General features: G+C 36.4%; 3 protein-coding genes across 3 annotated transcripts; 2 read left to right on the top strand and 1 right to left on the bottom strand.

The window, feature by feature from the left end:
- Nucleotides 1-1,189: 1,189 nt before the first annotated feature.
- Nucleotides 1,190-3,916, bottom strand: LOC110416303 (putative cinnamyl alcohol dehydrogenase 6). Its single transcript, XM_021428264.2, has 6 exons — nucleotides 3,569-3,916; nucleotides 3,360-3,473; nucleotides 2,730-2,957; nucleotides 2,357-2,645; nucleotides 2,097-2,250; nucleotides 1,190-2,000 (listed from the first exon to the last, which is right to left on the bottom strand). Exons 1-6 carry the CDS (start codon nucleotides 3,661-3,663, stop codon nucleotides 1,801-1,803), a joined length of 1,080 nt encoding a protein of 359 aa, XP_021283939.1. The 5' UTR covers nucleotides 3,664-3,916; the 3' UTR covers nucleotides 1,190-1,800.
- A 2,910-nt stretch (nucleotides 3,917-6,826) lies between these two features.
- LOC110416542 (la-related protein 1C-like) lies at nucleotides 6,827-11,581 on the top strand. The gene is made up of 6 exons (XM_021428549.2): nucleotides 6,827-7,710; nucleotides 7,905-8,484; nucleotides 8,556-8,700; nucleotides 8,820-8,910; nucleotides 10,503-10,574; nucleotides 10,795-11,581. Exons 1-6 carry the CDS (start codon nucleotides 7,222-7,224, stop codon nucleotides 11,071-11,073), a joined length of 1,656 nt encoding a protein of 551 aa, XP_021284224.1. The 5' UTR covers nucleotides 6,827-7,221; the 3' UTR covers nucleotides 11,074-11,581.
- Nucleotides 11,582-14,806: 3,225 nt separating this feature from the next.
- On the top strand, nucleotides 14,807-17,095 carry LOC110417006 (bZIP transcription factor 27-like). The gene is made up of 3 exons (XM_021429165.1): nucleotides 14,807-15,632; nucleotides 15,778-15,855; nucleotides 15,950-17,095. The coding sequence occupies exons 1-3, from the start codon at nucleotides 14,979-14,981 to the stop codon at nucleotides 16,016-16,018; spliced, it is 801 nt and encodes a 266-aa protein (XP_021284840.1). The 5' UTR covers nucleotides 14,807-14,978; the 3' UTR covers nucleotides 16,019-17,095.
- Nucleotides 17,096-19,014: the final 1,919 nt, after the last annotated feature.

Below are 19,014 nucleotides of genomic sequence, written 5' to 3' on the forward strand. Positions count from 1 at the left end.
AAGAACTTGTTTGCCCCCTATGGGAACACTCCATGTATACGCGCAAACTTTGCCAAAATAACTAGTCATTTGGAGAGCTTAATGATTGCTTTCCTAGTTCAAATTTAGCCCTCGGGAATTTCTTGCTTCCACTTCTCCTCATCTTGATATGGACAAGATGAAGATTTTATATCAAATACGAGATCAGGAATTGGCCACGTAATTAATTAAAACTATGCTTGTTTGGACCTCCCATCATTATTTTATCAAATCAAGTGCTAATGACATATATATAGGAAGCTTTGCATCTCCATAATTATGTCATATTTAGAGAGTAATTTTTTTTTTTGAAAGACAGAGTAAATTTTATTAAACATGAAAAACTTTAAATTCTATAAAAATAATAACTTATGCTTTTATTTATTTATCATATTAATTTATTAATTATTTTGAACAAATCATAATAGGGTTATGTATGTAATAACTCCCTAATCTCATTGGTTAAATTCTATGGATGATGTATAGGTTAAAAACATAACCCAAAACAATATCCCACTTGATATATATATATATATATATATATATATATATATACTATTATAATTATATTTTTGGTGGTTAATATTGGCATTTAAGCAAAAAAAATTGATTCCATATATAACATTACCACCTAATTTTGACAAGAGGGCTAGCAGAAGCCACTGGAAGATACATATCCTTGTCCTACTTGATTTATCTAACTATTTTTAGCTTTTTATATATGGATGATGTTCACGATGAATCATCGTGTATGATAGAGACGATTTTCCCCTGGTCAATGGCTTCCAAACAAAATACAATAATATCTCATCTTCAGCAGAAAGATATTCGAAATTGGGAAAATCTTAAGCATTGGGATGATAACATTTTGTGATAAATCATAGGGTCCTTGTCCCTTTTTCTCTGGGGAAAATTTGGAGGACTTGGTGAAAGGATTTATTCTATCCTGGCCAAAGAAAAAAAACAATTGTAGGACTATGATCCCCTTGAAAGGTCATCTTCTCCAATAAAAATAATATACAGACAAAGGAGGGGAAACCGAAGAGATGCTTGCAAGTTGCAGCAGAAGGAGAAAGATAAGTAGTATTCCTACTACCCCTATGATGATTGATGTTTCTTAATGCTTGCAGCGATTAATGAAAAACAAAATTCTTCAATAGGAGAGTGCTCTAAGCCTTGAAAGGACCTGCAAATGATTTGTGGTGGAAAAGTAGGCACTATTATTAATAAATGACGTTTGATTTATTTTTTTTATTGAAAAATAATTAAGACAGAGGATTTAATTTCTCAAAGAAAAATGTCAAATTGATATCATATTCAAGAAGTTTGATTAATTATTCCAAGTGGATTCTTTTGTAGCTTGGTCATTGATAGGCCAAAAGGCATGATGGTGTGGGAAATGGCGGGTTTTTTTAGCTTTTGTTCTTGTACATGTATAAATAATGAACTGCGTGAGTAAGATTGGAGAAGCCCTAGAGGACAGTCCGAGTTCAAATCTAAGCCTTGAAATGCGTAGGGTTGTTTCTGGTGGGTTGCCCTGTTCATTTCAGCTCATCGGTTGGACTCTGCATAGCATGCCAAAATGCTCAAGCCTGATTTTACAGGGATAGATTCTTCTAGTTTGCCCGAATAATACTAAAAGCAAACAAAGAAATTATAATACTACTAAACGTTACAAAGCAAGCATTTCGTGAAGATGAGCATTAAACAGCTGGTGGTGATTGGCAATTGTAGGTGTCGCTTGCCAAAGGAAGAGGTAGGAAAACCAGTGATCCTGAATCTCTAAAGCTTAGACCTTCCAGCAATGTCGATTACAAAACGGTATCTAACATCGTTTCTCGCAAGGCGATCCAGGGCTTCATTGATTTGATCTGGCTCGATGAGCTCTACATCGCATGTGATGTTGTGCTTGCCACACACATCCATCATTTCTTGGGTCTCTTTCATGCCGCCTGTCATGCTCCCCTTCACTGCTCTCTTCCCTGGAATAGATATGGAGGAAAACGGGGAAAAAGTTGTTTAGTTTTCTGTCCTCTCATTGTCTATCTATGTGGACAAGACAAATGGGAAAGGTGTACCAAATATTAATGGAAAAGAAGGAAGATCCATTGGCCTGTCTGGTGCCCCCACAACCACTAAAGTCCCATTTACTTTGAGTAGTTCCAAAATCGGTCCTAGTGAGTGTTTGGCTGAAACTGTGTCCAAGATAACATCTAGCGTTCTCTTACCTCTCTGTGAACATAAAACCCACCAGATTCAAAAACCTTGGAAAAAGTCTCTACAAAGTGAAATCTCATAGTTCCCTCGTGAAACAAGCAGAAATTTAAGAGAAACAAACCAGCATTTGTTCTTCATTCGTGCTAACTATGAAACCATCTGCGCCCAAACGCTGTCTAGCCTCCTTTTCTTTTGATGGAGAGGTGCTGATGACGGTTACGTGATGACCAAATGCCTTTGCCATTTTGACAGCAACATGACCAAGACCGCCTAGACCAACTATTCCCACCATTTTCCCTGGTGACTCGAGTAGCTGGCTATCTTTCATGGGGCTAAAGACGGTGATCCCGGCACACAACAGCGGCGCTGCTGCATCCATTGGCAGGTTATCTGGCACATGGACCACGTACCTTCACAACAAATATCCCAAAATAAGTAATCATCCAATTCCACATAAAGAAACTTTCTTTTTCTGGCTCTGATAAACTACTGACCTGTGATCTGCGACTAACATTTTGGAATATCCACCATAAGTAATGCTACCGTCCCAGAAAATGCCGTTGTAGGTGAACTGGATCTGATCACAGTAGTTCTCCTGCGAGCTTTTGCAGAACTCACATTCCAAACAGGATGCTGCCAAACACCCAACCCCTACCCTGTCTCCTACTTTGAAATTCTTGACATTGCTTCCCACCTTGGTGATCACCCCAGTAATTTCATGCCTGCACAAGTAACCATTAACCCATAACCAAAAGATTCAAGATTCAATTTCAATTTACAGTTTTGTTTTTTTGTTTAATTACATTGTTTGGTCAATGTTAAGGCCATTTTAGTCAAAAAGAAAATTACTTCAGACTGAAGTGGCTAAACTCTGAAATTTGTCGAAAGAGCAGCCACTTCCTCCCACCTCCACAGAGAGAGAGGATAGAATATAAAACAATAACAACGATGATAAAAGAATCTAGAAGTACTGCTAGTAGTCAAGTAATAAACGTGGCCTTTCAAAAAATAATAATAATAAACGTGATAATTAAGAATTTAGACCTTCAGATTCTTAAACTAATTCATCAACCCTTCCCCCCGCCCAAGGAAAAAACAACTGAAAAAGGGTCGAGATTCTTTACCCAGGAACAACGGGATACATGGTTATGCCCCAGTCGTTCTTAACGTGATGGAGATCAGTGTGGCAGATCCCACAGTACAAAACTTTAATGGTCACATCGTTCACGCCATTCTCCCTGTTCATATTCGCCTCTTCCATGGTTAGCAACAGTTAATCCTACTAAACGAAAGATAGTGAAAAGTGAAAACTAATTTTGTGAAAACATGCTACCTTCGTTTGAAGATGTAAGGGGCGATCTTGCCAGAGGAATCATAAGCCGCCCACCCTGGTACCGTTTGCGTGTGGTTCGGCTTTTCCACAGCCATGCGGACGAAAAGATAGAAACGTACGAACACACAAACAAGCAAAGTGAGTGAGTGAGTGAGAAAGAGAGAAAGCTCAGAGCCTGTATTGAATGTAAAACGTAAGAGGGAGGGTGGTATTTATAGCGAGTGTCAGGGAGACAACGAACGAGTAGAGGCCGGGACTTAATGCTTTTATTTTTTGTTCCTAACAGACAATTGTTTAACAACCAAATACATAGAAAAAAAGGATGATTCCTTCGTATGAAGTATGAAAGATGGGGTGTAATTCAAGTGCAATTTCGTGGAACGAAGACCACTACAAAAGTTGGGTAGTTGAGTGCTCTTCATACTTCTCCACTTGACGCTGGCTATTAGGCTTTCAAAGTCTTTTCCCTGAGGTCAAACGACCCTTTTTATTAATGGGATGGTCACTATGACCATGAGCCTTGTGTGACTCGTGGGCTTCAGCCATTTTCTGGTGGAGAACCACGTTAGTTTAATAACATTTACAGTGAAAAATATGAGAATTCTGCAAAAGTTAAATAAGTTTCACGACTCCACGACTCTACTTGTTCTGCCTTAAGATGAACTTATTTAAGTTAAAAGGACATGGGCATTCTGCAAAGAGCTCTGCATCCATGTCATCGTCTCTGCCTTTCCTCCTAGCATTTTTTCCAAAAGTCGAGTTGCTAAGAAATGGTTGAATATGGGGCCTACAAAAGTCGAGTTGATAAGAAATGGTTGAATAAGGGGCCTACGGTCCTACACATATTTATGGACATCTCTGACCTTCAATTTTCTGTCGGTTCCCTTCTTGAAATTCCGAAGAAATTGCCGTATGGAATCATCTCATACAAGAGTATATAAGTCCTTGTGATGACGGCATATCATTTTTGGTTCCACAAGAACTAGAGTTATGAGCCGTGCGTTACACACGGGTCAAAGAATCCACGTGTTAAAAATTGAAAAAATCAACAAATTTATGATAAAATTCTTCTGACTCTCAATTTATCACATGTCAAGCCCCTAACTTAATGTTCAAGAATTTTAAAAACTTTTCTTCAAGTTTTTACGTGAATACCTTTTTAATTGGCAACTGATAAAATAAAAAAAATTAAATTTTTTTTTAAGTATGTTATAGATATTTAAGTTTTTTTTTATCAAATTTAGAATTGAAATTATCTCCCATGGTTCATATGGAGTTTAATTAGTTAATTCAAAAAAAAAGTATGAATATAAAAAAGATTTGATAAACTGATAATCAAGTTAAGAGAAACATAAAAACTAAAGCCTACTCCATCAAATTAAATACTTGCTCCGTCTGATTTAATTCACTAATTCACTTTACTCGTGTATGTTATATGATTTTTTTTATGAGATTGAGGCTCCATTTTGAATTTAAATAAACACAAATTTTTTATTACTTTTAATTTTATATATATAATGAATCAATAAAGATATTAGCTTTATAAATTTATAATTTTGTTCCGTTTAATTAATACATTTAAATAAAAAAACTTTAGGTGAACTTGATTCTCTCTCCACATCTAATATTTGGATAAAAGAAAAAAGTCATAAAAGGTAAAAATAATGTATATCAAAAGAGACTTTAGGTAATTAATTCAATGAAATCAAATCGAACAAATTAATTAAAAGACACGAGACACTCACTACTTAAACTATTCGCATACGATTATTTCTTTTTTGTTGGATTGTTTATATCTTTAATATATTTATTTGTCTTTCAGTAGTTTGCCAAAAACAAAAAAAAAAAATCATCTCACTTTAGATTAGTAGATTGGAATTAGTTGAAAACTTACTAGACTTGACCATGGTTCTAAAATTGGACCTGGTCCAATAACTATTAGACATCTAAAAGCTTTCTTAGGCTTCCAACTCCCGGGCTGGTCACGGACTCAAAGCACCCTTGAGTTCAGACCAAGCTTGAGCTGTTTCGGTCCCATCCTTTATCTTCTTGATCCACTCCTTTGAACTTTAAAGAATTTTTACTAATTTGCACTTTAACAAAAAATTTTAATAAAAATTTTAAATTAAAAAAATAATATTTTTTAAAAATTAAATTATTTAAAAATTTAAAATAAATTTTTATTTTTTTAACACATTCAATCAAACTTTTATATTTTTATGTTGGGACAAAAATATTTTTATATTTTTTTAATTAAATAAGTTACAATAATTAATGATTGACTTAATTAAAATGTAATTTTATCATTTTATGTTACGTGATATTAATATATTATGTTAATATATCATGTTGGATGATAAAATGATATACTGATGTAGCATATGTCATGTGTTATTATTTACATAAACGCAACATCAATGCCACATTGACATAAAAATAATAAATATTATATTAATTAATAATAGTTAATTAATTATTAATTATGAAAGTTTATTTGATTAAAAATAAAAATATATAGACTTAATTAAACATAATAAAATAATAAAAACTTATTTACATTTTTTTACATAATTTAACAATTTATCAAAAATTATGTCAAATAAAAACTATTTGATGATCTCATACCCATTTGTTTACTTTTTATTTATGTTTCCACACTTGTTCTCCTAGGAGCAAATGTATATACAATTGAATATATGAAGATAAAAAGTGAATAAATTTTTATAAATTTGTATATTACCTTAATGATGACAAATATTCCTTCTCTCGACTTCAATGTGAAACCAAACTAAAATTAAATTCCTATTCATATTTCAAATATTAAAAAATATATTTGACATTTCTTCAGAATATATAAATTAAGCTGTTGGAGATATACATAAAGACATATATAATTGAAACTGACCAAATGCATTGCCAAAAAGTCAAGTCAAAGTTGGAAATTAGATTCCCAAAATTGGATTCCCTTTAACAACCTCAGGATTTTGCATAAAATTACCAATTCATTTTGATAATATAAAATTAATTATTCACAAAAGCACTCCTAAAATCCAAACTAAATTCTTGTCCTTTCAATTTTTTTCAATGACTACAAAACGGTGGCGTATCGTTGGTGGGTTAGGAACAAACAAGCTGAGCCCCGAGAGGAGAGACAGAGGGAGAGAGGTGTCGTTTTGGTAATTTCCGTGTTTCCATAACAAAACCTGCAGCTTCCGTTCCCTTGCTCCTGAAAACAAAGCCCAAAAAGGCACAAACCCCAAAGGAAAAGAAATTATATAAAAAGAAAGGAAAAAAAAAAGGAAAAACAAGGCCAAACAAAAACACAAAGTAATAAATAAAAAAGAGAGAAGAGAAAGGAAGGAAAGAAACCTAAACAACGCAACACAGCCTTCGGTGCTTTGGTAATTCGGCGGTTCGCTCGTGCGTTTCACGTGTTAGATCCGTCATCCTTCCCCATCAGATTCCTGCATTCTCCTTAAACAAACCCTAAATGCTCTGTCTCTCGCTGCTTCCGTCGTTGGTATGCGTTTCGAGGTTAATTAAGGAAGGATTTTGATTAACCGATTAAATATTAATGTGTTGTGCGATAGACACCGATTTTCCGTTTTCCGATACAATTTTGTTTTGAGTTTTAAAAAACCCTAATTTTCCGAATGGCTATGACCGCTGATTCTTCTTCTCCACGCGACGGTGGTCTCAACAGCCCTCAGTTCCGCCGCAAAAATTTGCCTTCTCCTTGGGCTCAAGTTGTTCGAGGCGAGTCGGAATCAATCTTAGCCGTTCATCATACCCCTTCTTCGCCATCATCAGCAACCTCACCCCCCGTCGCTTCCCTACCGGAGCAAACAACTTTTTCAGATTGCTCCCCTTCGAAAGCGGCTTCCTCCTCCTCCTCCTCCTCCTCCCCTCCGCCGGATAACTTGGCCGCCGACGGTGGTTCTGATTCGAATAGCAACAACAATGCGGCTGCTCGGTCCAAGAAGCCGGCTTGGAACAAGCCTTCAAATGGCGTCGTTGAGGTGAGCCCCGTAATGGGAGCTGCGTCTTGGCCTGCTTTATCTGAAGCCGCCAGGGCTTCCCCCAAATCATTAGCTGACTCTTCTTCCAAGACTGTTCCTGATGGATCGCTTTCTACTTCTCAGGTTTGTTCAAATTCTTTTCATTTTGCCCTTGTTAATTTATATGCGTATTAAACTAGGAGAACAGGAAAGGGAAAAGAATCTCTTTACTTGCCATATTTATTTCTTGTTATGCAACCGAACACAGAATGACTTCTTATTTTAGTTATTAATTAATAATTAAATAAAAGCTGACTGTAATTTTGTGGTAATAATAGGGACCGGTAATACCCCAATCAACTCAGAAGCAAGGTACTAGTAATGCAAATCCGACTTCAACACCAAACCGTACAATGTCAGGTCGGCAAAGGTCTTCTAAGCGTGGTGGCAGTGGTGGAGGCAATAACTCTGCTAGTGGGCCTCCACAGAGTGGCTTTTCTCATCAACACCCGCCACCACCACCGCCGCCACCGCCATTTCCAGTTTTACAAATCCCTCCAAATAGTTATGGTAATTATGTTCCAGCAATGCCGGATCCTTCCATGAGAGACCCTCAATACAGGAGCAATAATTGGGAAAACAGACCAGTCGGAGGGTTTGCGTCTCAATCACACAATGATCACAGGCATTCTTCTCGGAGAGGAGGCAACTATGGACCGCGTGGAGATGGTGGCTATCATAACAATTATGGGGGCAGGCGTGATCAGGATCGTGGAAATTATGGCAATGGAAGAGATGGTCATATACAGCATCAGAGAGCTCCTCCAAGGGGCTTTCCAAGGCCTCCGCCACCCAGTGCTCATTCTTTTGTTCCTCCTCAGCCTGTGAGACCATTTGTGAATCCCATAGGATATCCTGGTACGTTCATATATTAAGAGCTTGTTTCTTTCTGTCATGTGGGTGTTAAGTAATTTTTATCTTCTCTTCAGAGTTTATATATTTCCCTACAATGCCCATGGAGCCATTTAGGGGTATGCCATTATTTACCCATGCCCCACCTCCTGCAATGATTATGCCTGTTCCGGAACTTCCTCTGCCTGCTTTGTTATTACATCAGATAGATTATTATTTCAGGTAATTTCACGTTGTCAGCTAATTTTGGTGACTTTTTGTTTGACCTAATGGCTTATTTTTGAGAATTCTCTTATAATAAACTGCCTCTGCGTTAATGGTCTAATTTTTTTTTGCTGCAGTGATGCTAATTTGGTAAAAGATGAGTTTTTGAAGTCTAACATGGATGATCAGGGCTGGGTACCCATTTCTTTAATAGCAGGATTTCCTCGAGTAAGTTATTTGTGATTTGATTAAGCAATTTCTCATTCTGTTCATGTGATCTTTGCATGCTCTTTTCCGACTTAAACTGCAAGCTAGTTAAAAGGTTATTGCGAATGAGGGAACCATGATATAGAAGTCAGAGTTAATATTGTTCTCTGCTATCCAGCCTTTATGTATTTAAGTTGTCTAAAACCCTGTCAGAAGCTCATATGAAGTTTGGTAGAGTGATAATCTTGTTCCTCTCCCTGTAACTGGATGTTTAGTGTGGTCATTGGTCAACTAGTTTTGCTAATCCTTGCTTTGAAGTTTATGTTTATTGATCCGTTTTTAAAGCACTCATCCTCAGTAACCAGTGTCTTTCAATTCTATTTTTTTATTCGTGGGCCATGAACTCAGCATTTCTGTTAAGATCAAATATGAGGTAATACTTTGCCCATTTATTCTGATGGCACTTTGTTGACTATGCTAATGGGTCACTAGGGTTTAAGCTTTTCTGGTTGCTGGACTTCTATAAATGGAAAGACTGTTGAATGGGCAAAAGTGAAAGAGTCTTTGTGCTAATGATATGGAGAACTAATTTATACCAGCTGAAATTGCACATAATAAATTCTAGACCTGAAGTTCAAAACATTGGGTAATTAAATGTGGGTTCCTTATATTGTTGGTTCAGAGGATATTCGTTTTGCTATAAATTGGGGAAAGTAGAATCTCGTATCAGTCATACCAGGAAATTTATTACACTTTGTAGTAGTGTTTAATATGTAGATTTCTTAGTCATGATGATTTGGATTAATCTATGTCTCGCTGGACTTTCTACCAGTCACAGTGTGCCACATGCCTTGTATTGTATCAGTCAGTCATGACTTTGTATAGACACTTCTCATCCTGACTCCTTAATAGTTAATCTTTGGCTATGAAGATCTGATTGTTGTATCATGTATGCAATAGCTGGTCTATAATAAGGTTGTCTTTTGGTTCATTTGTTTAGTGATTTAGACACATGGTTTTATTCTGCCTGTTCCTTTCAGAATAAGTAGCAAAGACTTTCTGATTGTCTCGTTTGTACCATTGTTTTGACTTCTCCTTCGTCTCTCCTTTTTAAGGCAGCCTGCTGAGCGGGTTAATACCAAGGATTTAGTGGGGAATGTAGTTTAGTTAAATGTATACTGCTTTTAAATGATATAGAAGCATCCGAGCACTTGGCTCATTGGTTGGTACATGATTCTTTGCTTAAAGAGCAGGGTTCGAATCCCCTTCCCCCAATTAAAAAAAAATGATTTAGAAACCATCTATTCTGTTCGCAATTATCTTCTGAGGGGTAGCATTAAATGATTTCTATCTGCATTAAATTGTTGATTGATTGATATATCTGACTATTTTTTCATGGAAGCATTACAAAGGTTGTATGTCTAAATAACTAAATCTCTTGTTCTTTCTTTTCTCATGTGGTTTCTTGATTATCCAGCATTCATACATACTATTGGTTGATGTGTTGTTAATATTTATGTTTGTACCATAATATATCTGATGCTTCATGAACCTTTTAAAACATTTGAGTGCCCTGCGCAGATCAAGTTTGTTCTATGGTGATTATTCTGCAGGTTAAGAGTTTGACAAGCAACATTCAGCTGATATTAGATTCCTTGCGGAGTTCAACTATTGTGGAAGTACAGGTATATTCAGCATTGCAATAATTATTAAGCAACAAGGGAAATGCCTTATTAATTTTAAAAATTAGCTTTAAGTTTCAATCAAGTTTCTTGTTGACTGGAAATCCTTGTATGACCTTTTAGTCTTGTAGGCAGTGGCATTGAGTCCAAGAAACTGGCAATAAATTGCCGGGCTGATGCTCTTTTTACAGGTTTGTTTTGACTGTTATTGAAATATCTGCAGGATGACAAAGTGAGGAGGCTTAATGAGTGGATGAAATGGATACCTTCTCGGGTTTCCACAGAGTCAGGCATACTATCTCCAGGTGCATCAAGTTCTGATATGCTGGCAAGTTCTTTTCAGCAGATTACAGTGAAGGAAGGGTCTATTAACCAAAGTAAGGCAGGTAATGTGAACCCTCATTCTGAGGACACCTCAGGAAGACATCCATCCGAGCTGGTTGGCCACTCTCAACTCTGCAATGGGGAGGGTTCCGAAGACACATGTTTGGACCAAAACTGATAGATCTACACCACCAGAAAAGCACAATCCGGTCAGGATGGTGTGCTTTTTTTTTTTTTTTTTGATTCAACAGGAGTGGATGCTACTTCAGAAGGGATGGGACACCTTTTTCTTTTATTTTCACCATCGTCTTACTCAGTTTTGACGGTGTTTTGATGAGGCAACTAGAGGCAAACAATAAGAAAGATACATAAATTTATCTTTGAAAGATAGAGAAAGAGAAGAAAGTGAGATATAAACAAGAGTTAGGTTATTGACTGGGGAAGAAATTATGAGGCTGTTTGGTTTGTATAGTTTTGCTGTTGGTATGGAGTGGACGACTGTGTTATTTTTTTGGTCAAGTGATGACAGGTGCAGCATTCCAGGGGAGAGGAATTGGAATTGTCGTAAACATGGCTGAGAATGTTTTATTAACTATCTAGGTTTCTAGTTCTTTTGTTTTTCCATTTTTTGGATTTGTTCCTGCCTCACATTCTTAAGTTATATATATTCTACATACTTTTATACATTTTTTTCCCTAAGTTATTTTCTTATGCTCTTCCAGCAATATTTACCCATCTTCTCCGATTACTTTTTATCATGCTTGTGTTTCCGCAGTTCCCATTGTCGTTGATGGCTCTTGGATGTGCCTCTAGTCGGCTTCAAATTTCATGCTTGAATAGGTCTAATTAATTACCCTTACTCATGAACGTACAATGTATCGCTGCTCGCATTGTCCAATGAGCTAACAAAAACAGTGGCTGGATTTCAGAATCGCCATAATCCACTGTGATTATTTCTAGTAGTACATTCATTTTACATAAAAGGAGAGAGTAACATTTGGACATCTGCGTGGCAGGGCGTGTCATCACCCAACAGTGAGAGACTGTCAAGTTGAGCATGGGGAATTGATGAAGGTGATAGAGTTCAAAACTGACAGCTGTAATGTGTCAACCATCAATTTGACAAGACTCTCTGACTCGTTCTTTCACTGTGGCATCTGTGTCTACCAGGAAGGATTTTATAAAAGGAGAGCAGAGAGGGAGATCGAATCCCCCACTTGGTGAACCAGGGTGTTTGTTTCCTTTGTCACTGGGAACTGGGAAGAGCTGGATACATTAATTTCTTCATCCCCTTAAAGAGCATTAGTTACAGTTTTCATGTTGTATGTAACTTTCTTTCTGCCAAAATGTACCTCATAAATCCAAGATGACCATAGCTTTTAATGGTTAGCCAACTTTTGCAATGAAAGTGGACCTGTTTCAACTGCTCAATTTCCAAATTAAGGACTAGTGACTGCTTAATCCTTACTTTCAGTAAATTGTGTAGTCTCTTTTTTTTGTTTTGTTTTACATTCTTTGATGATTATGGGTTCTTTTAACCTTCCATTCTTGGGTTCTATCCAATTAATATTCTTACAAAAACTATGCATTATCGATTTTTAAGAAAATTTTTATTTCCTTGAATTTAATATTTCATATGTTAATTAACAGAAAATAGAGAGAAAATACTTGAAATGGGACGGACATTATTGCGCAGTTCCCGGTCTTTTCTGTTTTTGGTTTTTCCCTCTCTCTATGTTTTCCATAGGCAATTGGACATGACATGGAAACCAACTCGTTGATCCTCCATGGCTCTAGTTCCGTGCGAAACTTGCAGAAGACAGAAGTAGGTGTTTAGGTACGGATTTGCGGATAAAACACAGAAAAGCTTTCGTCGAACTGTAAAGAGTTAAAGGGCAGTGTTAGAAGTGGTGGAAGGACAAAAGGCGCAAAGAAGAAATGTGACATGGTTTAAGACTTGCGAGCTTTGTTAAATGGAATCTCTCTCGAGTGCAACTTGCAGTCCCAGGCGCAGACGGCCGCCGTGGATTGACAGCCCGGTACTCAATTGTCCATGCTTATCATTTTAGTGACAGAGACTTAACGAGCACTTTTATCTTCCTTTCCCCCACCCAAACTCTCCTCTCTCTCTCTCTCTATGGAGAATAAAGCAAACATGGGCGTTGTTCTGAGTTCTAACTTTCTACTCATTGTCCATTTGCTGAGGTGACATTTATCTGTGGTCACAACACACAGATACCTTAGTTTTAGACCCGGAATTCTTACAGTTTGGACACAGACAAAGAGAGAAGGAAAAGAAAAGATCCATACAAAGATGTCTACCCATCCTGTCAAATCACATTTTTTTCCCTCGTATGTCTCTTAAATTAACATGCTTTAAGTGGTCATTCTGCTATAAGATTTCATCTAACCGAAAGGCTAAGCAGTGGATGCGAACAAATTTATCAAAATCAATGGCATAAGATACCAAATGCAAATTCTTAAGTTCATCGTTGCTTCCAAAAAAGAAAAGAGAAAAGATCCATCCCAGGAATAAACGAATTGTATGGTGGGTGTCAAGGTATCATCTTTTTAGAACCCCTGGTCCTTCCCTGGACGTTGAGGGCAACAATAACATGCTTTCACACCCCCTGTGACTGTGAAACCAAAACCGAACATCTTCTATCAGTCGGACTCTCTGGAGGTTTCCATTTCGAAAGTTCTGCAACCCCTTTCTGGCAAGTGGAGAGTTGGCCAGCCTCATCGTTCATTGCTTACAGTCCTCTCCAGCTGCCATTCTTGGTTTCCTTTTCGCTTTTGGGGGGTCGCGTACACTGTGCAGAAGCATGGGTGCTGAGCCATTGCTCTGGCACATCACAATAGAAATTAATGGTTCCTTGGGCCAGTACAAATTTGGGAAATTACATTTGGGGTATCTAATCAAATAAAAACAAATTAATGTCCGGTGATTTTTTTTACAAAAATAATTTAATGGTGCAATGAGTAATTTTTTAGTGTAATAAAAAAATTAATGAATCACCAAAAATACCCTTCAAGAAAAATAGGCACAGGTTGTAATGTAATATACCTATTGATATAATAAATTTTGTAAATGTTTAGTTACTATAGACTAATATACATATTATTGTGATAAGATATATATTCTTATAGTAAAATGTACATGTATTAGTTCCAGTGTACATGATAGTTTCTCAGATGTTTTAATATATAGTTTCTTAGATGTTTTAATATTATAATGTAAATATTGTATATATTAGTGTTATAAAATGATATGTATATTATTATAATAGAATATGCTTGTCAATTGCCAATTATGTATAAAATGTGTGAAATTTTTTGTTTGGTTATTTCATTATAAGCTAATGTATATAGTATTTTAATCGAATATATAATTGATTTAGCTATCGTGTACAAGATACTTGAAACAATTTCTTACATGCTTTAATTATTGTAAGTGCAAGAAGACTACACCATCGAACTGTAGCTTTAGTCTTAATCTAATTTTTTGAGATATAAACGAAAATAAATTAGATATATAACCGCATCTAAAAATTAAAAAAAAAATAATCATGAAAGAAGTTCAAATTATTATAATGTTATGTATATATATTATGACATGATATATATTTTTCTCAATTATTATGTACAATTCATGTCGATCTAAATTTTGTTTTTTTTGGTATGTTAAAACCCAAAGCAAGTAAAGGTGTTTTTTTGGCTTAACAATAAGTATCAGAATACACTTGAAATATATAAATTACACATAAAAACATCCAACGGTAAAAACTTTAGATAAGACCGCCAGCTGACAATTTACTTGCATGCCATTACACCCAAGTGTAATTTTCCCTACAAAATACGATATAAAAAGGGTATGTCGTAAAAGTTCATTCGTCCTCTTATTAAAGTTTAATACTAAAAGTAGTACAAGTATGAGGATTGGTATCCTTAACTTTAAAATTTGAAAAAATTACTTAGCATGGTACATTTATGCATCACACCATAGGCCACTAGGACGTGACATCTCTTCAGTCGGATTTTCCCATCTCCTCATTATCTCTCCTACGCATTTCTCTGTTAAGCATGTGGGCATCAGCAGGTGGAAACAACAATAATAGCAGCAGCTACATAGGGTGTGGTAGTTCACCTTCAAAATCCTCCTCCACCTGCTCCTCCCCTGCACCTTGTTCATCACCATCTTCAAATACCCTTAACCTGTCAGCAAAAAAATCCATGGAAGAAGTCTGGAAAGATATAAGCCTAGCTTCTCTAACTGATCACCCTGCAGGAACTGTCCTCTCCTCCACAACCAGTAACCCTACCTTTCCTAGCATGATCTTTCAAGACTTTTTGGCTAGGCCCTGCAACAAAGAACCTCCAAGAAGAGGTAGTGTCTCCATCGACACATCCCTCGCTGAAGAAACCACCCTTTATGGCTCTCTAGCACCCACTCCTGGCACCCTATTGAGCTTGAATTCTGGGTCTGATTTCATATCCATGGAAAGTAGTGGAGATCCCGTGAGGCCAAACCCAGCAGTCAATGGTCGTACCGGCGTTGGAACTCCAACTTTTGGTTCCTCTCACAACTCTACTTGTCATGCGTTTGGCTCTTCTGCAGTTTTCCCTTCTTTCTGCCTTAAAAGGGCTAAAGAAAACAAGGAAAATTCCAACGATCGGCGGCATAAGCGCATGATGAAGAACAGAGAGTCAGCTGCTCGGTCAAGAGCCAGAAAACAGGTAAAATCTCTTTTCACTTTCTCCCCCCCCACACACTAACATGCCCAGGAAACTGATATGAAAATTCTACTAATAAGACAATTACTGGATCCTGGAGTATTCCCCATGACGTTCTTTGTGAGTTCCTGTAATTTGAGTGCCTCAGGCTTACACAAATGAATTGGAGCTTGAAGTTGCTCATTTACTGGAAGAAAATGCTAAACTTAGAAGGCAGCAAGAGAAGGTGATATATCAGTTTTGCTTGACCTGTGGTTCTAAAAGGGTAAGGTACAGTCAGTTGATATAATTATAATGCGTTTTGCACTCTTGTTTCGCAGTTGTTGGCAGCTCCTGCTCAGCTTCCCAAAAAGAATACTCTCAGTAGAACTTTAACTGCTCCATTTTAAGATGTAAGAAGGCAGCCATTATTCTTCTTAGTCTCTGTTTTTCATGCCCTTTTGTTTTTGTTCTCTATCATCCAGTTGACCAAACAAATCACTTGTCCGTTAGATAGAGATGCTTTTAAATGGGCTAAAACAATAGGCAGGGTTTTTGGTTGGATACGTCTCTCTCAACTATCCAGTGGTTGTAAAGAAAAAGGGCAAAAAAGAAAAAATTGTAAGGAATAAAAGAACGGCCTGTTTTGGGATCCCAGGCCGCAGGGAGAAAGCCGTTGGTGGGGTGGTTCCCTAGTTTTTATATCTATCCCTTGAATCCCTGGACTTTTGTTTTTTTTTAGTTTTCTTGATGTTTGCTTTCTCTTTTACGAATGAGGACAAGGAGGTTTCAATGAAAGACAATTAATGCTTAAAGCGAAAGCACCATAGGTAATCTGTTTGCCTAATAAAGATGTTAACAGTGTCAAAGATGGGACATGTTTGGCTATCAATATCAGTATATCACCACTTATTCCTAACCTTATCTCTGCCTGCTCCTAGTCTTCGTTCACTCTCCCGCATTCCCTATTTCATTGCTCCTCCTGCCCCAATCAAGATTGGTCATACTGCTGTTTGGTTTGAAAACATTTCTAACTGGAGGCAGAGGGTAGGGGTCAAGTGCACAGTGCACAGTGCACCAACAAATTGAGTGCCAACAAAAAGCTTACCCCTGTAGTAAAACCTGCTAAACCCACTCGGCTTGAACAATCCTGACACTCAGGACTGTTTCTTCTTCTTTTTGGTATATATTAGTGTTTGATGAGTGAATATGAGTAATGGATATTGTAAGATACTTTTTGCCGAAAAAGCTATTGATTCGAATGGGTGGTCGTTCCGAAGTCATGCCACGACGCCCCTTGGGCCCCCACGGCTTTCAAAACCTTTGGTTAAAATATTGGCCTTTCTCCATTTAATAAAAAAAAAAGGTACTATTAGTAGTATACTTTTACTTGAGACTTTTTTAAAAACCCATTGCATGACCTCCTTTTTATAGTAGTTAAATTTTTTTTATTGTAAACTCTGGGTAATGCTTTTAATTCTAATAGAGGAAAGGGATTCTATTGATGGAAAAAAGGAAAGGCCCTCAGGTTTTAGCCTGCCTCATTTTTGTTTAAGTGTTATTCTTTCTTGTTGTTGGATGTGGACGCCATTCATTGCCATGGGTTTAACGTTAAGTTTCCGAAAGCACGAGTGTCTCTCTTTTTCTTTTTGGGGTAATTTAGCTGTAAATTTAATTTAATATTTTCATAAATGCAAACGGTAAAAGTAAAAAAAAAAAAAAAGACAAACTCTCTTTCAAGGTTGACAACCTAATGCTAAAGTAGGTCCCTCCATTTGTTCGACCCAATTAAACTTCGGCACTTTGTGGGCCAGCCGGGGTCCATTTGAACTTGGTTTGGGCCCACTAGCCACGTGATTTCCGGCCCATTCACTCATTAAAATAAAAGAAAAGAAAAGCCATTGGAGAGAATCTCTGCCCGGCGCCCGTTCGGCCGTTTCCGACCTCCCGTCCTACGCTCGACTGCGACCAGTCTCAGCGTCGGGTCGGATTTTTTATGGGAAAAAGAAAAATGGGACTTGAAAAATAATTTCCAACGTAGAAAGAGATGGAAAGAAAATTTAGCTTTCCTCTCTGGGTTAAGAGGCGATGATTGTCAACCCTCCGATTATGAGATCCTTTGCAGTCCCCTTTTTTCGGGCCAAAAAGAACCAACGTGAAGAACGAGCTCGGTTAGTACTCTCTTTTCACCCAAAATCAACGTTTGCGGTTTGCCCGGTCTCTGTCGTAAACCTCCATAAATGGACATGCAGCAACTGCACCTTTCAGACCTTTTTTTAATTAATGTCGCTGTTAGCAGTGGAACTACCTGACTATTTTTAAATTAATACATGATATCTGTTGGAAGTAGAACTACCCAAGTCATGTCATTAGCCTTAAGCACGTGAGTGACCAATTTCACTAAGATTGTTGCTTAAGGAAACAACAAGGGGGCGACTATTCATTATGGCTGATTGATGTCTTAATCATGATTGCTAATTTTGCATTTTGCACCCTTTTCTGTTTTTCTCGAATCAAAGCTTGTTGTCGTTTCCATAAAAAGAAAGAAAATGAGGCGAAATTTTTAAAAAAATGTTCGATTTTATATTTTAAGATGAGCGAAACGAAAATTACTTTTTAATTATTATATAAATTAAAATCATATATCGAACAAAAATAAGATAATAATTAGAAGAATCAGGTTTCCATCGGTTGTTTCACTTCAAATCTCTTATCTTGTTTCCCGTATCTTATTCCCTGTTTGAAATTGACATTAATAGTTAAAATAATAGTAGACAGCAAGTACATGCAAAGCGATTGTGAAAGTGAGAGAAATCTAAGTAGGACGAGAGAATAAGTTTTTTTAAAACACAATATTTAAAAAAAATTGAAATTATTTTAATAAATTTACATAAAATTTAATTTTTTTATTATGTTCAATTTAAACATCTAAACAATAAATACATGCAAAGCAATTGTGAAAGTGAAAGAAATCAAAATAGGACGTGGAGAATAAGTTTTTTAAAACATAATATTTTTAAAAAAAATTATTAAATTATTTTTAATAAATTTTTATTTTTTATTATTTTTAATTCAAATATATATACTTTTGAGGCATTTTAAAAAAATAACTCTTATAAATAAGATGTTTTTAAAAATAGTCTTCTTTATAATTTTAATTATTTTTAACTAAATTAGATAAAATTATCCTTAATGAAATTACACGTTAGGATGTTATACATCGTGTACAGAAACATGTTATACGCCATGGTTAGGTTGTTACATGTCATGTACAAAAACGTGTAACACACCATGGTTAGGTTGTTATACGTAATGTACAAAAATATGTGACACGTCATGGTTAAGGTGTTACACGTCATGTACAAAAACATGTTACACGCCATGATTAGGTTGTTACACGTCATGT

The sequence above is a fragment of the Theobroma umbraticum genome, unplaced genomic scaffold, assembly GCF_002168275.2.
Source record: "Theobroma umbraticum cultivar Fairchild unplaced genomic scaffold, ASM216827v3 scaffold_51.0, whole genome shotgun sequence".
NCBI lineage: Eukaryota > Viridiplantae > Streptophyta > Magnoliopsida > Malvales > Malvaceae > Theobroma > Theobroma umbraticum.

Excerpts from the sequence above, each read along its gene's own strand:
- LOC110417006 (XM_021429165.1), top strand. The coding sequence starts at position 14,979 with ATGTGGGCATCAGCAGGTGGAAACAACAATAATAGCAGCAGCTACATA. Across the intron at positions 15,633-15,777 it reads GGTCAAGAGCCAGAAAACAG|GCTTACACAAATGAATTGGA; the intron begins GTAAAATCTCTT and ends TGAGTGCCTCAG. Across the intron at positions 15,856-15,949 it reads TTAGAAGGCAGCAAGAGAAG|TTGTTGGCAGCTCCTGCTCA; the intron begins GTGATATATCAG and ends CTTGTTTCGCAG.
- LOC110416303 (XM_021428264.2), bottom strand. The coding sequence starts at position 3,663 with ATGGCTGTGGAAAAGCCGAACCACACGCAAACGGTACCAGGGTGGGCG. Across the intron at positions 3,474-3,568 it reads CCTTACATCTTCAAACGAAG|GGAGAATGGCGTGAACGATG; the intron begins GTAGCATGTTTT and ends GAATATGAACAG. Across the intron at positions 2,958-3,359 it reads ATGTATCCCGTTGTTCCTGG|GCATGAAATTACTGGGGTGA; the intron begins GTAAAGAATCTC and ends TTACTTGTGCAG.
- LOC110416542 (XM_021428549.2), top strand. The coding sequence starts at position 7,222 with ATGGCTATGACCGCTGATTCTTCTTCTCCACGCGACGGTGGTCTCAAC. Across the intron at positions 8,485-8,555 it reads GAATCCCATAGGATATCCTG|AGTTTATATATTTCCCTACA; the intron begins GTACGTTCATAT and ends TCTTCTCTTCAG. Across the intron at positions 10,575-10,794 it reads CAACTATTGTGGAAGTACAG|GATGACAAAGTGAGGAGGCT; the intron begins GTATATTCAGCA and ends AAATATCTGCAG.